At 43.1% G+C, this 20,648-nt stretch overlaps 2 protein-coding genes, 1 long non-coding RNA gene and 1 other non-coding gene across 7 annotated transcripts in view; 1 reads left to right on the top strand and 3 right to left on the bottom strand.

Moving 5' to 3' along the window:
- Positions 1-62: 62 nt before the first annotated feature.
- Positions 63-8,610, bottom strand: TIPIN (TIMELESS interacting protein). 3 transcript variants are annotated; one of them, XM_075432106.1, is made up of 8 exons: positions 8,331-8,610; positions 7,556-7,717; positions 6,212-6,305; positions 5,240-5,315; positions 4,060-4,182; positions 3,471-3,534; positions 1,297-1,494; positions 63-805 (listed from the first exon to the last, which is right to left on the bottom strand). In XM_075432106.1, the coding sequence occupies exons 2-8, from the start codon at positions 7,686-7,688 to the stop codon at positions 654-656; spliced, it is 840 nt and encodes a 279-aa protein (XP_075288221.1). In that variant the 5' UTR covers positions 7,689-7,717; positions 8,331-8,610; the 3' UTR covers positions 63-653. The 3 variants fall into 3 exon arrangements, with proteins under 3 accessions (XP_075288221.1, XP_075288222.1, XP_075288220.1); XM_075432107.1 differs by lacking the exon at positions 8,331-8,610 and adding an exon at positions 7,937-8,076; XM_075432105.1 differs by having other exon boundaries at positions 64-805; positions 8,087-8,610.
- Positions 2,381-2,517, bottom strand: LOC142362632 (small Cajal body-specific RNA 14). The gene has a single exon (XR_012765209.1).
- Positions 8,611-11,723: 3,113 nt separating the features above from the next.
- On the bottom strand, positions 11,724-15,721 carry LOC142362579 (uncharacterized). Of its 2 annotated transcripts, none has more exons than XR_012765173.1 (3): positions 14,727-15,721; positions 13,268-13,384; positions 11,724-12,994 (listed from the first exon to the last, which is right to left on the bottom strand). It is a non-coding gene; the product is annotated as an uncharacterized LOC142362579 (long non-coding RNA). The 2 variants fall into 2 exon arrangements; XR_012765172.1 differs by having other exon boundaries at positions 13,264-13,384.
- Positions 15,722-15,933: 212 nt separating this feature from the next.
- The window catches only part of MAP2K1 (mitogen-activated protein kinase kinase 1), a 40,110-nt gene continuing 35,395 nt past the window's right edge, over positions 15,934-20,648 (top strand). Inside the window, exon 1 of the mRNA XM_075431677.1 lies at positions 15,934-16,237. Coding sequence (XP_075287792.1) covers positions 16,158-16,237 — 80 coding nt within the window. The 5' untranslated portion in view covers positions 15,934-16,157. The remainder of the gene's footprint in view (positions 16,238-20,648) is intronic.

Below are 20,648 nucleotides of genomic sequence, written 5' to 3' on the forward strand. Positions count from 1 at the left end.
AAGAGGACGAAACAGCTTCAAGACAGAGAACAGAACCAGCCCAAGGCAGGTAACCCATCTGGTCAAAGCCAGAGCATGCTCCCATGGGGGATGTACTTGTCTGTGAAGAGATGTCTGACGAGCACCAGGGATGGGGAAGTTGTAACAGCCTCACACACGAATTTCAGGTTTGACTTGTGAAATTTAATAGCTTCCATTTTGTAAGAAAGAGATACAGGTACTTGGTAAGCAAGTTAAAAAAAATCCAGGACACCTCTTCAGACATAGCACTACCCACTATTAAATATACCCTCTATTAAAAAAAGCAAACAACTGTAATAGAAACTTCACCTGTCAATATCCCAGTTAATTCAGTTTGACATCAGTTGTAAACAAAATTCAAAGTAGGTCAAAAAACTCATTAACATTTCCTAAAAAACACTAGGGCAGGTGGAAGAAATGCCTCAAATGCAGATGAAGAATTTTGTTCTGTTTTCCGGTGCACAGAGCTACTCATCCACAGTTTCAAGAGAACTCTGTCCAGATGTCATGATGAAGACTTCCATGAAGCTTCTGGAGTCAGAGCAAAGAGCCACCAATGTTTCAATATAGTGATAGTACTTAAAACATTGGGGTCTTTCAGTCAAGAAAGTCATTCAAAGTATGGGGTACGGTTACTGCTTTTCACTGGCCCATTCCACTTCTGTATCTTCAGCTTCTGTAACAGCAACTGTGGCTGCAGCGACTGGAGTGTCTTCCATGAGGTCAGTGGGATCCTGAGCAACTGGGGTATTAAACTCCTCTTCCAAGGAACCAGTGGAGAGCTCTGTTGGGAAAAATAAGCGCAAAGAACTCAAAAGCAGTTTCCTACTGTGAGAAAACACTGTTGCTGTGGTTTAACTGCAGTTTCTAAGCCAGAATCACAGTCTGCAGCAAAGCTGACTCTAGGGATGACCAAGGTGAGTTTCACTTCATCGAAGACAAAGCTATCACAACTTGGCATGACAGCTAAGGAGAGTAGCTCTGACTTGGCCTTGGAGGAGTCTAACTACAGGAACAGAGTTTGAGAGTTACACATTTTGCTACTTACTAGAAAAGCAATCGCTACCATTTCCTTGAATTGACTCAGCCACTCAGCTGTGCAAGCTTCTCGGGGTACTGACCTTAACATGAACACTTAATCACAGAATCACAGCATGATAAGGGTTGGAAGGGACCTTAAAGATCATCTGGTTCCAACCCCCCTGCCAGGAGCAGGGACATCTTCCACTAGACCAGGGTGCTCAGAGCTTCATCTGAAGCTAGAGAGTCGATTACCGTGGTGCTGCGACTGGCTGTTGCACTGCATCTTGGCTTGCCTGCGTTCCAAGGCCAGCTGCCTGTTCTTCTTGATTCGCTCTTGTTGCTCTTCCGTGAGAGTTGTACCAGACAGAGAACTGAGTTCCTCTGCACTTCCAGGGCAGGAATGTACGTCTTCAGAGGCTGTATCCAGCCCATTACTTTCCCCTCCACCGTCTGGTTAAAAATGAGGGGTGGGAGGGGGAAAAGGGGCAGAAATCAACACTTGGAACCCAAAGAGATCTGCTGCTAAACATCTGTCATGAGAACACTTTAAAAGCATTTCTCTGTTCTACAGGTTCAAGTTGTATTGACAGCTGAAGGTCATTCTGTAATTCAGTTTTAATAGGCAATTTTCTGCCTAGGTCCACATAGCTGATATTTAACTATACCACAGATTCTTATCAGAGATCCCAAATGCACAACAACAATAAATGCCTGAATTTAGAGAGGCATAGCTCTGTGAACTAAGTTAGCAATCGTCAGCTGCGTGCGAAGGCAGAAAGAGACAGTAAATCCAGCCAGTCCTTACTGAAAGGCCAGATAGTTTTCTTCCCACCCCTACCTATGTGAGACTGTCCTTTGGGAAGTGGCAGGACTGGCTACAGGAATCAGACAGAGGTTCAGACACAGACACTAAATAGTCAGTTTTGAGTCCACAGAATCACAGAACAGTGTGGGCTGGAAGGGACCTTTGAAGGTCTCCAGTCAAACTCCCAGTTCAGTGTGCTACTATTCAGGATATTTACTCCTTTGCCAACATGAACACATGCAAAATGGAGGCAGTCCAACTCCGCTAGACAAACTTCACCCACCAGCAGAGGAGCACAGCACTCAAGAGTGGCTAAGGCCAAGTATGCTTGTGCCTCTGCACCACTTTAAGCCTGCGAATAGAGAACCTGGCTGACAACAAGGTTTGGGGTTTCAATACAATACTCTAGCTGCAGTTTTTATTTCAAAATTGTAAGATACCTACTCCAGTTTTTCAACTGAAGACTGACCAGTTGTAGCCATACGCTCACGAACACAGTTCAAGAACAAATCAGCACTGCATTTAAACACAAATGTATGGAACCATCGCACAGAAAAATCTGGTAACTCTACAGACCCTGTCGGCAGGAACCATTTGCTTTACTGTTTGTGGCTGCTTACGGCTGCATTCCATTTCTAGCAAATGCAGCCAACAGCGAAGACAGCCACACGCCACTAACTGCCCAAAGGTCGTCTCTGCAGGGGAGGCAAGGCTTTGCCATTGGATAACTCATCCACCAGAGCCCCTGTCCCAAGCACTGACTTGTCTGGAGGAGGCACAGTTCACCTGAAGACAAACTGGATGATGGGTAGGTAACTGTTTCAAGAGACACTGACAGTGGAAGTGTGAACACCTGCAAAGGACCTTAAGAACAATTATGAAATTCTCTTATTTCTGCTAATAAAGTTTCTTTTAAATTACCAGGTGAACTCTGCTCCCTCTTTTTATATAAAAAAGAATTTGTTCATTTCTAGTCTAGAAATACCATCTGACTGGAAGAGACTCTTGAATTATCTATCTGTTAAGTGGCTGGATTTTGATATTGGAAGAAGAAATACTCAATAATAGCTATACGCCAAGACTGACAAACAGACATAACAGTGCCCACCAGCATTAGTGAGCACCTTCCCTACAAAGGGACCTGACCGCACTGTAACAGCCTGTCGTACAAACAGTACAATGACTCTTCGACTTCTGCACTGAGCAGATCCAACAGCTCTTCACACTGCACGATCATAACAGTGCAATACAAACCAGGATGTTCACTTCATCATTGCAGTTTCGGGTTTTTTTGGAAGAGTATTTTAACAATGCTGGTAATAATATCCATTGTACATTTCCTTTCAGTATACCACACGCTTTTATTTTTATATATATATATGTATGTATTTATATATATATATATATATATATATATGCATATATATATATATGCAACATTTTAGTCTGAGTACCAGTTCCATTTTGTAATCGTCTCACAGAAGTTTGGTTTTAAAATAGAGGACCACTCAACAATTTCTTCTACATTATAAAAATGTATCATGATCATTAATTTCTGGTCAGCAGGAGGGGAAGTAATTTTAAGCACTGAACTACTGAACAAACAGCATAATGAGCATACCTTCCTTACTTGCAAAGTCTTCATGTAAAATAGGAAGATCAAGTCTAATCCGCTTTAGGCAGGTCTGCAAACGAGAGATTGCAATACTGATATTTCATCTGTAACAAAATCTTTTGTGCAACATTGCTATGTTTTTAATACTACTCCCAGTTTCTCTTTACATTTTATTACTCTGAAAAAAACATTCTTTTCACTGCATGTCTGTCTGACCCACAACTTTCAGTGCTGTGGATTGTTTTCCTAGTCCTTCATCTATCACTTAGGCGGATGAAGCAGCATTGTTCATAAGTCTTCTTTTGCAGGTTCAAATGTTGAAAACCAAACAAAAACCCCCAAACCAACCAGTTCCAGCACTCTTAAACAAATTACTTTGGTTAAAGACGTCCTGAGAAAGTCAAAGCCAATTCTCTGAAGTACTGATTCAAATAAAGAAAGGTTATATTTAAATGTAAACATAAATTAAATAACATTATACTCCTTATCAGTATATGCAACCTAAGTCTTCTTTCGTTGCGTAATTGCTCTCCTAAACCTACCTCTTAGGCTACTCAGTACTGCACGAATGGAAACTGACAATTACAATATGTACCTGAACTTCCTTTTTGTTTCCCAAAGACTCCACTCTGTCAATGAACTCCTCAAATTGCAATTTTGGAAACAGTCTATGAGCCCAGTGTTCCATATGTCTTATCAGTGTCTTCAGGTCTTCTGCCTAAAGCATAAAACAAGATATCCAGCGAGTAAAAGTTGACTAAGTTCAATAGACTGCAGGGAGAAACATCACAGTAACGTCACAGTAACGTTTCTGAAAATATTAAGCATCTGAAGCTTGAAAGTCTCTTGAAAATTCAAGTAATATGGATGCATGGGTAGCCTTTCCTCCCACAATCAAGTCTGTAAGTGCAGTTTCAAGCTATCAGAAGAACAGCGATCCAAGTTCAGGAAAAGTATTTTCACATACTGTAAAACATCTGACAGGCTTCTGAGAAGTTGCCCTTAAGCAACTTAGGTCTGAACCCAGACGGAAAAAGAAAATCCATAGAGGCACAGCTGGCATTCATTTTGATGCTTAGAACACACAAAAACGTACATCTAAATAACCTTGTCTAGTAAAGATTCTTCCTCAGCGCAGAAGTATTGCCTAGTTCTTTAGTTACAACTGCCTCGAGTTGTAAAGAGAAAATTTATACCATGAATGTTCTCCGTAAACCAGCGATGCACAGGCATCCTTGCAAGCATGCCAATAGTCTAATGATATTTAAAGAAAAATGAGCTTTTTATGTTTAAGTGTATCCAAGACAACAAGACAATGTGTAGAAAAAATACTGCTTTCTCTTTGCTTAAGTGGTATGTCACACTTCTTTTGAATATTAAAAACTTTGGGATAGAAGTGTCACAAAAGCCAGAAGGAAACTGATCATGAAATGAGATGGTAAAGGCATTCCAGATGTAGCAGGCAGTCTTATAAGCCTGTCCCAATTTTAAATGTTAAACCCTTTCTGTGGGCAATACAAAGAGTCACTCATACAATACTCTAGTTCTGAAGTAAAGGAAAATAAGTTTTCAGATCAAAACATGGATTTTGTTAAAACATTTGTGTGTGTTTTTTTAAATTTGCAACTACAAACCCCATCGGCACATGTTCAAATACTGTTAGAAAGCTGGCTAACCACAGCGTAATATCAGTTCTCCCCTTGTCATATGGGCAGCAGTCTATTAAGTCCAGATTAACCTCCCAGGAAACAACCCAAAAGCTCACCATGTCTTACCTCGTGGCCCTTACCCTTGAACTTCACGTTGTCAAACAAGTGTCTGAGGGCTGGAAGTCCTCTTTCTGAAATTAACCTGTTAATAGGAAATGGGTGAAGTTTTTTGAAACCCCTACTTTTTCTAATTAAAAACAAACAACAAAACAAAACAAACTCTGTAAACCACACAAACAACCTCACATTCCTTTAAATAGCCTAAAGTTAGAGCTGTATGTGAAAGATGTACAGAATTAGAAGTCATTAAGAAAACGCACAAAATAGGATAAAGACTCTGTAAGACCGAAGACTTATTTGGAAAATTTACCACACATCTATTCCTAGTTCAAGGAGCTTTTTTATTTTGATTACACGGAAAGTCGGTTCTAGTATCTATATTGGCCAAGTAACACTAGTTCCATGTGTTACCAGAGCATCCACCCGTGACACCACTAACTTCATCAGTATATTTAAAACGGAAGAAACTGAAACCTCAGATTCTTTCTATTGCTTATAAAGAGCTTACACCAATTTTAATAACACTTTCCTTGCTGTTATCAAAGTCCTTTATCTTTACACAGTTTATACAGCTTGTACATAAGTCAGGTGTAAGTGTACTTTAAGTAATACCCTACAGTCACCATTATACTGAGGTTTTATTTTGAAGCATGCTTTAATTAAAGAAATAAATCTACAGCACTATGTCTGAAGCAAAATAAAGATCCAGCTGAAAGAGTCCTATGTATGAATAATAAATGCCTCAAATTATTAGTCATGTACTAAGTCCCAAAGAGACTGCAAGAAAGCTAGACCAGTAACAGCATTACACAGGTAGGCAAGGAATAAAAAGGCTGAGATACAGCATGCAAGAGGCACTTTCATCTCTTATCTTTCACTTGGCTAAGACCAAGCAGGGATCACAGTAACCTTAATCATTCCCCCACAGCCATATACCAAATTCATCACAAAAAAAAAATTCAGTAAAAAAAAAATCACCTCTGAGCATCTAGTTTAGGCATTGGTCTTTTAACTGCTTTCCGTGGAGCGACAGCAGAATCCTTTGTTTGTGATTGCTGGTTTCCATCTGGTTCTAATGAAGAAAATCACATACTTGAAGTATAGAATCCAAATGACATCAACTAGAATGACATAATGTAAATTTTAAGTTTCTACCTTATCAAAAAGGCAACAGTCGCCAGTATGCCACTGCAGATACAGTACTCCAAACAAACGTCTGCATATTTCACCTTGCGTCTCTCACAAGACATACTGAAAATAAATCTGCCTCTTCAAAATATGCTGAAGAACTAACTTCGCTGGCAAAGTACAAAATTCCTCTTTCAAGGAACCTAATTTTAGAACTTTTATATTGTATTTCTAATGAGAAATGTATTGAGAGTAGATGCTGCTTCTAAAAGTTAAGAAACTCAAATTATCAATAAACATAATTTGACAGGTGCATCCCAGAATTTCCACTGGCAGACCTAAAATACCAGCATCACCTTCAAAAAAACAGAGAAAGAGGTGATGTATGACAACAGTCAGTGTGTATTTTAAGAGCTAAAGTCCATATGTTTTTTGATCAGGGCCAGTATGCATTATTTGACCGCAACAGATAAGGCACCACTGCCCACCTCATTTCAGAGCAAGCAATTAGTTACCATACTGATTTCTTGGTGTACTTTTTGTTACTTTGACCATCAGGAATTCAGAAGCCATCCTTTTCATGTAGGAAGGAATTAAATCTATCCAAAATCCTATTATCTAGTGAACAGACAGAGCAGGGATCAAGAAAAACCTAAGTTTAACACTACGGGCAAATATGAGTAGAAGTAAACAACAATTAAAATAAAATCTTTATACCTTCTATTAGCTTGTTCAGCACACAGTAAGATCTTTTCAAATACAAATAATTAACTTTTACTGTCCTGAAGCGTCTTGGATTTTTCCTAGGTCATATGCTCTACAAAATCTACCAACATCTCTCTGGAATACTACACTCAACACTCTTATCTCTTCTGAAATCTAAGTCATAAAGGGTAATTATAAATCACTGCTGTATAATTATCTTTACCAGTATTTTGTCAGAAGAGCTTGAATTTTATAAAGATTCATTTGCATGCATATTTTCATGGAATCTACAAATGCAAAACTTTTCCCACAAGCTCGGACGCATAGAATCAATAACAATCCAAGTTTACGCATTCCTTTCTTATCTACACAAGACTACTGTTATGCGGTAAACTCAAGGTAGCCAAGTACACCCCCAGTAATACTGACTTCCCAGCGTTTCATTGTCTGTGCTGCAAAATGGGATCTTTAGGGGTCACACGTGTTCACCTCCATTAGCTTGAGCCCATCCGCCATCATCGCTTCCTGGAGAGGCAGGAGGTGGAAGAGGTGGGAACGTTTCGTCTTCTGTATTCTCATAATCAGGAAGATCAAACAAGTTGTTCTCTAAAGGATCCATCATTGCCACAGATCAACTTTTTTTCCCCCCTCCTGCAGGAAATACCAAAAGCATTTAAAGAGAAGAAGCGAGAAGGCTGCCACATAAGCAGATGAACATCAGTTATAGACAGTATGTCTACAGCTTTTCCAGGAAAAATGTGCCAACTGAAAAAAAATAGCATCGTACAAATGAAATAGTAGACACCATACAGATGCATGACACAATCCAGCCAAAATAGGGTTTGTCATGTTTCAACTCATCCAAGTTACCTGGGAGTGGCACGTGCGGGTCACAGGAGTAAGACCAAAGAAATGGATTTCTAACCAAAGCACCGATCAAGACAGCTGTTTGCCACTCGCATCCTCGGTAACCGAAGACTACGGGGTGTGAGGTGGTAATTCCTCCGAGTTACAGCTTACCCACTCAGAAAGGCAGTCTGGAGGAGGATTCCCCTTCTCCGGCTCCTCAGGCGAAGCTTATTCCAGACTTTAACACAGCGGCACAGCCGGCTCTGGCGTGACTCAGTCTCACCACGGCCGCGTTCCCGAGGCTTCAGGAGCAGCTCTTTTTTACGGGGAAAAGTTGTCTCTCAGACGGTTTTAGCACCGAGAGGACACCCCAGGCAGCTCCGTCTGCACCGACCTGCGGAGGTGAGCTCCCTACCTCCGGGCTGCGGCAGTCCGACGGCTGAGGGAGCCGAGAGAGGGCGGTAGGGGAGCTCGCCAGGGTCTGCAGGGCCAGACCACCCCACCGGGCGCCCCGGAGGCCCCGCTCCCCTCACACCGCCAGAGGAGCCCCGAGGGGCGCAGGCACTGAGAGGGGGGGGCTCTCCCGGTCCCACCGGCGGGACGCGAGGCGCAGAGGGCTTCCCGCCCGCCTTCTGAGGGAAGAAAGCTCCGCGCGCACCCGGCCGAGCGCCGCCCCCACTTCCTGCCCCGGCGGCGAGCGGGCAGCGCGCCCGGGAAGCGCCGCGAGAGCCGCGGGTCTCGCGAGCTCCCGGCCGGGGCGGCTGAGGAGAGCGGCCGGCCGGTAGCGGGCCAAGGCGCATGCGCGACAGCTGCGCGGCGGCGCTTTTGGCGCCAAAACCGGCCAGGCGGGGCCATGCGGCTGAGGCCGTCGTTCGCTCCGTGACCTTTAGTCTCACTTCTTCGGGCAAAAGTTGCTGGGAACGAGAGTTTTATTCGAAGGATCCGCGGCTGCCAGGCCCCACGATGAATCAGCCTCAGGAACAGGATTTAAAACAGTCTGTGTTGAGCCCTTTCTCACATCCCTGCCTCTGAGGAAAGGACGTCCAGGACAGGTAGCAATCCCAACATTTTCTCCATGTGGATGCCGGCTGGAGCCTCCTGGTAATTTAAAACTAAACAGAGTGCAGTTGTCCAGCCAGTAATAAATCCACCAAGCCCTCAGATTTGGCAGCTGTGCACATGAAATGCCATTTAAGGACTTAGACTGCAGGCTGCAGAAACAATAGGAGAGAGGCTCCAGGCTACGGTTGCCAGTGCTGAGCATCCGAAAAATTCCGGTTTCCTATTTTTATAGGTCAGTCCAGAAGTGTATCTGACTTAAATTACAGGCTCTTCATTTAAGCAAAACGAGAGAATTTCATGTCAAATATGAATACATTAAAGGAGTTGCTTTTCCCTTATTTCTCTACAAATTCAAATTTGACATCTAATGGTTCTGGTAATTTAATGTATTCCTTCTAATATGACAAAGTCAATTGCAGTTACTTTCCAGTTAAAAAGTATTATCCTTTAGTTAAAATTATTTTAACAGTTTAACATACGTATTCCCAAATGCAGCATCTTTTATAGTCAAGAATACATTCAATACAGGGAGAACACATTAATGGATTTGTTAGCATTGGATCCATTTACCTTAACTTCATTTAGATATTGCCAATTCACAGAATCATAGAAAGTTTTGGGTTGGAAGGGACCCCCAGAGGTCATCTAGTCCAACCCCCCCACAGCGAGCAGGGACAGCACTAACTAGATCAGGGTGCTCAGAGCCCTGTCCAACCTGGTCTTGAATGTTTCCAGGGATGGGGCCTCCACTACCGCTCTGGGCAACCCGTTCCAGTGTTTCGCCACCCTCATTGTAAAGAATTTCTTCCTTTTATCTAGCCTAAACCTACCCTGTTTTAGTTTAAAACCATTATCCCTCCTCCTGTCACTGCTGTCTCTACTAAAAAGATTGTCCCCATCTTTCCTATAGGCTCCCTTTAAGTACTGAAAGGCTGCAATCAGGTCTCCCCGCAGCCTTCTCTCCTCCAGGCTGAACAAGCCCAACTCTCTCAGCCTGTCCTCACAGGAGAGGTGCTCCAGCCCTCGGATCATTTTTGTAGCCCCCCTTTGGACCCGCTCCAACAGTTCCATGTCCTTCTTGTGCTTTCTTGAATTGACTGAGGCACATGAAGTATGAAAGTAAACGCAGATACACTAATGCAGATCAAGTGCTGGTAATTTCCAGCTCAAAACCCTGTAAAGATTTGTGTCCTATAAAATTACTGAAAATTAAATGTCTATATGATGAGCCCTTTGCATTAAAAATAATAGTCATTCTTTAGATTAAAAAATCTGTACAAACAAACAAATTAGTTTTTGGATGTAGCCTATCTGATTCATAACTATTAGTGTGATACATCTTTTCATGTAAATGTTTTCCTGAATGTTTAATGTGGGGGGGGGGTGTATGTGAAGTAATTGGATTTTAAAGACTTAGCTAATATCAGCTGAACTTATTAGAGGCTCAAGATTTCATAATTCCCTTAACTCCCTGCATATTTTCTGCAAAATCAACTGGTAAGTGAAAGGAAACAGCATAGTAGGGTTCTCGGAGAGCAAAGGCAGGCAGAAGGTAGCATTCATTTCTGCGGCTGTTCAGTCTCCGTATACCCACGTCAGCCGGTCTGCATCAGCAGAGCTCTGTCCTGGGGTGTTTTGTCTTTGCCGGAACATGTAGGTAAAGAAGTGCTGGAAAGGTATAAAAAATACTATACAAAGGTTAAAGCAGAAGATCACTTACAGTCTCTGCAGAGGAGTACAGTGTTACAAAACCTACCATATATGCAACTTTGATTAATCAATATTTTTGAAGAGTGTTTAATTAGAGACTGGACTTGATGACCTAGGTGGTTCTTTCCAGTCCTATGTTCCTAATTAAATGAAAAGCATATGCTGGCAGGCATTGATTATTGTTTTTTCCTCAGGAAATGAATAACCAGCCACATGCTGGTAAAATAATAAGTCAGGGAAAAAAACCCCCATAGCTCACCTCTATTCTAGAAAACACTTCTGGTTTCTAGTTTAGGTGAAAAGGAAATATTACTTGCTTGTTTCTATGTTGAACAGTGTAATTTGATTAGAAAAACTGCAGAAAATTACCACCTTATTTTATATTTCAGTCTCATTTCCTGTTTTATGTTAGATGTAATATGTGTCAAAGAAAATCTGTAAAATGGATAATTGGCTACTTCTACATTTGGAGGGTTTTATTCCTATGGGAGTAGAATTTCTTCTGCAAAAACCTTTTAAGTATTGTGTTGGCAAAGCGCTTCATGCAAAAAACCCTCAGCAAAACTGGTACCATTGTAGCTCTGTTAGTGGGAGATCACATCTTAGCGATTAAGCAAACTTCAGCTATTGGTGATTCATACCTTGCTAATCTAATATAATTTTTATCTTATACAGTCATCTTAATTTCTAAGATTTTAGTATATTAATAAACATTTAAGATTGTGTTCTCATCCACAGCGTTCTTTTCAGTCCCTGCTTCTTGAGGATGTCCAAGACAGGTTGTGGTCTCTGGCTGTTTGAAAGTCAGTCTGTCAACATCCTCCTGATAATTTTTGATCCGGTTGGCCAATTTCAATTTCGAATCAGGCTGCTTAATTCCATTGCTTATGGGACTAATTATGTCCTTAAATTGCTTTGTTAACCAGTAAATAGATTATAAAGTATTAAATCTTACAAATAAAAGTTTGCGTGCATGTGAAACGTTTTGGCAGTAAAATATGCAGCTTTATGTGGCAATTGAGTTTTAAAAGCTGGTTTAATTTAGTGATGCAATTAATCTATATAGTAATCATGTTTTCCTTTCCGTGCAAGAAACTAGACAAAATTCAGGTATCCATGAGGGAAAAAAGTGGTAATGAAGACAAGCTTCTTTGTTCCATTTCGATTTGCAGAGACATATTGTACTTCTATTTTTCCAAGCAGTGGTAGAATCAATAAATCAGAAAGCCTTCCTGCTTAGAAGTCATTCATAGAAATTACACTGCCTTCTGTTTTTTCTTCACCTTTTCCTCTATGATCCACCTTCAGAAAAACCTCTTTGTAAAGCAAAACACAGTTCCTTCCACCAAGAATATTCAAATTCCCAAAACACGTTTTGCTTTGTCTGGGGAAATAGACTTAATTTTCAGTTGCAAACGCACTGAAGTTAAACCTGTTTGTTTTCCAGAAGTTCAAACCAACCTACAACAACCTTGAAACATTTTAATCGTGCAATATAATCATATAAAAGAAAACTGGTCATTCAGTACGCCCACACAAATCAGTGTGACAACCATTATAAAGAATCAACCACAACCATCAACAAAAACCCAAATAAGGTGTCTTTCGAGGCTTTGAGCGAAGCCCAGCGGCCACCCAGCTCTCGGGTCCCTCTGAGGTTCCAGGGGCTGAGGGCAGCAGTTACACAGCAATGATTCCTGCGGTGGCATCAATCCAGATGCCCACGACTTTATTTCTATACTCAGTCAATTCAAAATACCACTGTTTTCATGCTATAGGTCAAAGGGACTTTGAAACAGATGTGTGAGTTCAGTAATTTTTCAGATTCCATATTTGCAGTGCGAGTATGAAGTGCTCCAGAGGAGGGAGCTCCCTCTCAGTAGCTGGAATTGGATGGAGGGAGCGTGTCTTGGAACGGCAAAGCTGTGAAAATAATGAATCACTCTTTTCTACTTTAGAAATGGGTCAGAAGTTAGGAACGATATAGCATTTCTGCATAATATATGGGGAAGTTTGTTCATGATTTCAGTTTGTCTACAAGCATTAATGACTACTTTGATTAAAAATGCTATTTTACTATTGCAAGCCACAAGAAATTAAACCATCTGGAATTCAGAGTGGCTCTTTATACAAAGTGTTTACAATACAAGTTTTCTTATGGAATTTACTCTGCACTTTTACTGTCAGCTGAGTCAATCAATGTGATCCATGCTTCTTTATTGCTGTGTTTCAAAAACTCTGCATACTGAAACCTCCATTTTCATTAGGTCTGTCCAGTCAGTCATCGGTTCGTGTAGGCTTTTTTTTCTGATGGAGAAAACCACACAATGTTACAAGGAGAAAAACAATTCAAACTCTGTATGAAAAATTGCAATTCACAACTAAATTTCTTCTGTGTTCAGTCCAAATGTTTGAAAGAAAATAAAAAACTTCTTTGCAGTAATCTTTTCAGAGAAAAAGAGGCCATACTTTGAAACATAGTAGAATAACTATAGTTGCATAACTCATGTGGGCAATTACAGCATAATGCGACTGCAGTTATATGGGGCGTACATAGTAATTGGTGCATTCAATACCTGCCTAATGCTCACATGTTCTCTGCAAAGGGGTTCAGTGTTTCAGACGAAGGAGTCCTTGCGCTTCCCCACACAGCTGTGTAAAGAGAAAAACGATCTCAGCTGCAAATTGGTGTCTTCTCTGGAAAAAAAAAATCTGATTTTAGCATGGAAAGACTTGATACTTCATGAGTTAGTGTAAATGCTGGTCATTCAATTTTACTATAGTGTCTTAATCCTTTGGCAAAAAGAAAGGAAAATAACACATAATGAAAAATTCTCAAATAACTATATCAGTTCTGATTTCTTATATATTAATTTATGGTTGAATCAACTCACTGGAGTATAAAACCATTCCACAGTTGTAAAGAAGTTATTAAGTGATGCATTCAAATCTGCATTGTATATGAAAAAGACCGTATCACTTCAAAAGTTAAGAGAGTCTCAGCAAAAAATGTGTTTTATGGAATGAGTGATAAAGAGCATGTGACTGAGCGCTCCTTCCCAAGATGGCAGTCACCGCCTTTGCCCTGAAGCCACATGCGCGGTGTTCGTTACAGGCACTGGATGCCGGTCCCGCTCCTCGCCTGGAGACACGGACAGCTCTGAAGCGCCGCTGGAGCAGCTGCCTGGCAAGGAAGAAAGGCATTTCTAGGCATTGATCTTTTTCTGCTCTCAGGCAAGAGACACAAAGTGCAGAGATATAACGCCTGTTACAGTGGTCAGTGCTGGAACTGCCAAAGAAACTGATTTTTCAGTCTGCTACCGAGTACCAAGCCATCAGCCACCACCCTAGCACCAAGTCATTTGGTACTACTTCAGTTCTTGGCTCATGTGTGTCATTTACCACTTAGGCAAATTTACGAGTAACTGTAGAGTCTCTTCTTCTGTGTCACATTTGTTGACAGATAGAGCACTGTACAGTACAAAAACTTACAACAGCAAGGGAAAGAATTTCCTAACTGTGTCGGAAAGCAGAAGAAAGCTGCAAGCCCTTCTCAGTGGATAACTTCTCGGCGTACAGGCCGTACGAGTTGTCCTCTTACTGCTGCTGGATTCAGACAGTGAGAAATTAATCTTCCAGAGCAGCGCAAACTTTACTAAACTCGTATACAGCATCTCAGCAGTACAGGCAGGATTGTAATGACACTCTGTCCACACAAGGGAAATACATGTAACTCCTTTCATCTCCTGAATCTTATGATTAGCGTGTAAACGTCAGCGTTACATGCACGTGTGTAATACCAGCTTGGCTTTGTTGATCTGAATAGGGCCATTGGCAGTACTCTAATATTCCATTTCCCCCCCAAGATCTACAACTAAATAGCAGGAATCTTTAAATTCTCCCTCTTGGAAAGAGAACTGGAATGGAGGAGCAGGTGCTACGGACTGAAGAAAAAGGTAGATATTACTCTTCAAGCAATGTTGCCTACCCTAGAAGAGACCACCGTTGGACTGGAGCAAGGACGTCCAGTTGTACTTACCGAAAGTTGCTGGTAAAGCAGGGCAGTGTTCAGTTGCAATCTCAGTGTGGAAGCTCTTGCCAGCAAAGAGGTGCCTTTTGTTCTCCGAAATTTCAACCTCATATTTATGTTGGTGTTCTTCTCCCCAGAACTACCCGTGTAGAAGAGGCACCATTCTTTCTGTGGTGTGGGGGTCACAGCCTTGCCCTCGAATAGTTCAGGACTTGTATGTTCAGGACTTCTACATCTAACCTTAACACCGTTCAAGGAGCAGTGGGTTCGTAAAGCACGATCCCCATATGCAACATTGATTTGTAAAATTTATAAATCAGACTTTCTCAGCCATGTGTTCTTGCTTTTGTGTGCCAAAATACGATGGAGAGCTTCTGGGAAATAAAATTTTTGGGGTTATATTTTTTGGCTCACTAAAATAACGCAGTTACGAAAACCTCGAGCCCCGAAGTCACAGTGATGTAAGTCAGAACTTCACCAAAGTGCGCACACATTAACGTGCGACATGGGAGAGACCAAACCCGGCCGTTCCTGGTAGCTACCGCTGTGCTTTAACAGAAGAGGCTGGGGCATTTCATCCTCATACTCGTTTTACCATTTATAATGCACAGTTTGGTAACTGTAATGCCCAGTTTCCATTTTTAATTCAGGCATTTACTTAGGGAAAAGTTAAGCAGCCATTGGTACCCCAGCCGAGGCTTACGTTTTAATTACCCGCAGAGTGGTTTCCCCCCGGGGGTGCATTAGCGATGGCATTCGCGGGAGATGAAGGAGCGGCTCCGCCAAGCATCGCGGGGGGGCGGGGTCCGTGCGGGGAGAACGACGTCGCTTGTTGGCAGCAGCGATTTTAACTAACCCATAAGAGAATTCTCAAGAAAACCCCACCGAAACCAAAAAACCCAACCCAGAAACTGAGCTAAGGCCGCGGCCCGTCTGGAGCGGGGAGGGGCGGCGGCGGGGCCCACCGGTACCCGGCGAGGAGCGACTGCCCCGCGCCGCCTCCGCCCCGCGACGTGCAAGCCCCGCAACTGCGGGCAAAGCGCGGTGAGGGCAGGGCTTCAGCGGGGCTTCTCCCGTCTCAGTGCGCATGCGCCTGCCTGCCGCGCCTGCGCACTGGCTGCGCCGGGGCGGTGCGCGCAGGCGCAGTCCCGCAGAAGGGCACATTTTGAGCCCGGGCAGCTTTCCCCGTCGGGAGGTGCCGGGAGGGAGTTGGGCGCTGCTCCGCCGGGGGAGGCCGGCGCTGGGCGGGAGGGGCGGCGCGGCTGGGGTTCGGCGGCGGCACAGGCGCCGTTCGGCTGAGGGGGCTGCCCGCAGCCCGGGGAGGAACCGGCGGCGAGGGGAGTCCCCAACTTCGCTCCGCCGCAGGAAGTCCCTCGAACCTGGCCGGAGCGGGGCCGGGGCTTCTCCGTCCGCCACCCTCTGCGCCGTCCGGGGGCGAGAATGCCGAAGAAGAAGCCCGGGCCGATTCAGCTCAACCCCGCTCCGGATGGCTCCGCCGTCAACGGGACCAGCTCTGCAGAGTGAGTGAAGCGGCTTGGGGGTGGCCGGGGCTCCGGCGGGGCTGCCCGCACCCTGCGGCCAACGCCGTCCCGCGTCCCTGAGGTGACGGGCGCGGCCGCCGCCCGCCTCCCGCGCTGCCGGCCGGCCCCCGGCGGAGCGCGGACCCGCGGCGGGGAGCGGCACCGGGCAGCTCGCTTCCCTCCTCCGCGGGCGCCTGGCTTCAAACCGGCACGGCCTGCTTTCCAGAAAAATCAGAGTTACCGGTCCCCGGGGGTGCCGCCCGCTCCGTGGTCGCTGCGGAGAGTCTCGGCAGCGCAGCCGGCGGGTGCTGGCTTGGCAGTAAGCAAACTTCGGTCAGATGGGCCAGGTGAAGAAGCTGGGGAAAAAACAGGGGAAAACTTGTATAACTCTGCCTGCTGCGCGTAGAGGTATCTGCCGAATCCTTAGATTATGTAATTATCTAGTAAGTGCCAAGCTGTGCGTTTCTGATAGCATATTTCATAAAAAGAAATCACACTGAAAATCCCAAATTTGCAGAAAAGGTGTTCTGCTTTCCCCCCTCCTTGGCTGTAAACCAAACGAAGGCTGGTCTCGGTAAGTCTGTTCTTCGGTAATCGGCGTGTTGTGGTAGGTACCTCCGCGAGTGTGCTTGGAGAGAAGGCTTCTGAGCTTTCCCGTGCGTGATGCAGACGTTACGCTGTCTGGGTCGGTACGCTGGCAGGGGGAAAAGGAGACTGGACACTGCGTTGTTGGTACGCGTCGCTTATGAAGCGTATGCTGAGATATGGATCTGGGTGGGCGCGGGGGATTCGGTCACACGGATACAGTGCCAGCACCCGAAAGTAGTGAAGTGGTGTAGAACGTTTTTCTTTGAGGTTAACAGGTCTGTGTTCACCACGTAATTTTTAGATTAGGGTGGTGGGCTGGCTCTTAACCGATCCTTGAAACAAAGATGCGTCGTGGAAGAACAGATTCCTGTCCCTGTATGGTCAGCTCTGTCTTCTCGTGGATGTGTAAACTGAGCTCTGATGTGCCGGTGTACCACGCTGGCAGAGGGTGTGCGAGGCAGGATTGCAGTGAGACCTGCAAGTCGTGGGCTTTAAAGTGCTCCGCATGTATCATTGTGTCGACGCTTTCAGACAGGCTCAGATCTCACTCAGCCACCCAGACATCTCAAAAAAAAAAAAAAAAAAAAAAAAAAAAATCAGCATCTAGCAGCTCCAGCTGTGATAATTCTAGCAAACTCTTTTGATGATTAACTGAGAGATGAGCTGTTTAAAAACTGTTCTTTGGCAGGAGTTAGGGACTATATCCAGGCATTATGATCGGAATAATATGCAGTTTTTGTTCTGGATTGATGGGGGAAAAGGTTATGTTTATATTTGCCTGTATAGTGCTTTGCAGTTGATTTTTTTTTCAAGGTAGTGGGGGATATGTTGATTTAGTCTTCAGGGATCCCTACTGCATATTAGCTTTGTTTTATCCGATAAGACTGACATATCTATGACTTGCTGATTTGAGTACCTGAATTGCCAAATATATTAAACATCATATTTCTTCACTCAAGAAATGCCATGAATTTTAAATTGCTTTTACATGTCTGATACCCATTTACTTGTTGGAAACCTTTGGAGTCTCCTGACAATGTTGAATCTTGTTTACACTGATGAACTATCTTGCTTCATTTTCCATTTTGTATGTCAGTTTGTTTGGTATGCATGTCCACTAGACTTCTGCTCTTTGTCATGTATAAGACCTTACACCCAGCTTTTGCCAGGGTTAGAGATGTATTAGGTATTTTTAAAAGTAGCTGCCTAGTGAAAGTAAATCCAGCAACCTGTTGTCCTGTAAACAGCCAGAATTAATAATGAAAATATCCCCTCATCCTCCTGATATTAAATCCTCATTGTGAAAGATTCCAAACAGCAAAGAGTGGTTGCATCAGAATTTGTAAGTGTTTTTGGAATTAGATTGAAAACTGTATTGGTTTTCTTTTCCTTCATCTGCAAGATTGTTTTGTTTTTTTCCTCTCTTACTCCGTGCTTTTTTTCCCCCCCTGTGGCTGCTGCTTGAAATCAACAGTAGAGGTGTTTGTCAGCCTGTATCCGTTGTCAAGCGTTTCAAGTATGCTGTGCATCTGTGGACTACCATATTAACGCTTTCCAAAGCTCTGTTCCTGGCATAATGGAATTTTGGCTATGCGAGTCTCCAGTTACTCATTTGCTTCCCCCGTATACAAACCTGTCACTTTGCAAATGATGTTGGGTGCTTCCCTGTTCTTTCTCAGAGAAGAGAACTGCTCAAGAGACAGAATGAAAAGGGCTCAAATTACTTAGCGAAGTCAAATGAAGCTATGATTGCTATCTGTAAATGCACGAAGGCCCTTAACATCCAGAAGGAAGTTATTTAGGCCCAAAGGCAACGTTGGCACAAAATCAAACAGATATACGTTGTGCATCAGTAGTTGTACATTGGAATTCAGAAACTTTCTGGCTGTCAGAGATGGAAGGTTCCGTCAGGTATTTGACCCCCGGAATCTCTCGCTAGTTTGAAAATATTGAAGCTTAATGCTTTTAGGACTGAGTGCAGATGATACTTGCTGGCAGAAAGGAAGGGGAAAGGGAGGAAGTGAAAGGAGGAGAAGGGGCTGGGTGATTCAGGATGTCCTGCTTTCCATTCCTGTCTTGTCCTGTGTCTTCATCCTTATTTGGTGATGGGAGCTCATGGACTAGAGCAAGAAAAAGCTTACAGCGTGAGGTGTAGGGCTGTAGGAAGTATGCGTATGAGGCCCAGTTCGCACTTGCATGACTTTTTTTTTCTTTTCCTGGCAAGATAGTATAAAGGAGAGTTAGGGTACTTGCAATTTAAATATATATATGCTGAATATTTTAATAAAAATTTCGCAGTGTTTTTCCCTGACAGCAGTTTTTGTTATTTGTAGCTTATTTGTAGTGATTACTCTAATTATTTGTACAGGATGTTGTGGTTCTCTCTGGGGCCTTCCAAATCCTTAGCTACCCTGCTGGACAATAGAGACAGCTTAATACAACATTTTCCTGTGCTCCGAGCTTCACTTCTGTTTTTGACACTTCCTGCTGAGAAGCAGTTGCACGGAGAGAGCTGAACCTGTGCTGCTGTTCTTGAGCTCCGCGTTGCTTCAGATCATCAGAATGAAACGAAGATCACGCTGGCCAGCTGCAAGTTTAATTTTATTCTGATACTTCTGGAGCTGCACAGCTATACCTGTGCAAAGATTATTTTGTTTTTTTTTCAGAGAAAACAGGGTGGGGAAAAAAACAACCAAACAAACCTGAAATAAAATTAATAAAAGGAAGAGAACAGGCTGCACAGGACCTTGTCCAAAGATTAAATATTATGCCTGCTGTAGGTGACCCTGCTTCGGCAGGGGGTTGGACTAGATGACCCACAGAGGTCCCTTCCAACCCTGAACATTCTGTGATTCTGTGAATACTTCTCTTTTGACTGAATGTGGTGGCATAGTTTACTGTCTAAATAGCCAAAAGAACCACGAACAAAATCTCTACTTTCTGTTCCTTTCAAACTTCTGACTCCCTATTCCTTCGAATGTCTGATAGTTGTTACCCAGTTCCTCAGTTTCCCTAAATCCAAACTAGACCCAGAACATGAAGTAGAAGCTCTGCAAAAAAGCAGGAGGGCAGGTTTTGGGATTATGCCACTTTCTGTATTACAAGAAGTCTTTTGTTCACGTGAAAACAAAGTTACCTCATGCCGTTCTTTAATTGCATCTTTACAAGAAAAGCAGAGGGAAGGGTCATATTTATAATGAGAAAGTTAATTTGATATAAAATGCCAGTGAAGATAAGGTACGACTGGTGTTTTTTAGCCTGCTGTAGGTAGTCCGTGAAATGCCAGGTGAGGGTGTGTGTGATGGTATGTCCAAACCATGCTGAAGCAGAAATTCCACTGTTTTGTCTCTCATAGGATTTTATATTGAGGTACCTATCTTAAGTGTTTGTTTCGTTTTTTTTCCCTGGATAAAAATGTAACATTAAACAGCCACTTAACTGTTCTCTTGCATGGCAGAACGGAATTAGGGTGCCTTATTGCTCCCCAGCTTTGGTCTCTGCTGGCTTTGACACATTAGGTCTCATAACGGCTCATCACTGAGTACCTAGACAGCTGATGCTGGTAGGACATTATGGACATGTCAGATTCTTAGCATATTTTAACTGCTTTGGCTTCTTGAAATTGATATTTAATGAGATCCAAATTGGTGCTTGATCTTTTTTTAATTTAAAGCCAATATCTAAACATGATTAAATTTAAGTGCTTTTGAATGAAATGTCACAGAGAGAATTCTATAGTGACAGCCTTGTAATATAATTTTTAAAAAAATCAGTACTATTTTGTATTCATCATAACTTATTGTCTATAAGTTAGACTGCATAG

This window comes from Opisthocomus hoazin, chromosome 10 (genome assembly GCF_030867145.1).
Source record: "Opisthocomus hoazin isolate bOpiHoa1 chromosome 10, bOpiHoa1.hap1, whole genome shotgun sequence".
Lineage (NCBI taxonomy): Eukaryota > Metazoa > Chordata > Aves > Opisthocomiformes > Opisthocomidae > Opisthocomus > Opisthocomus hoazin.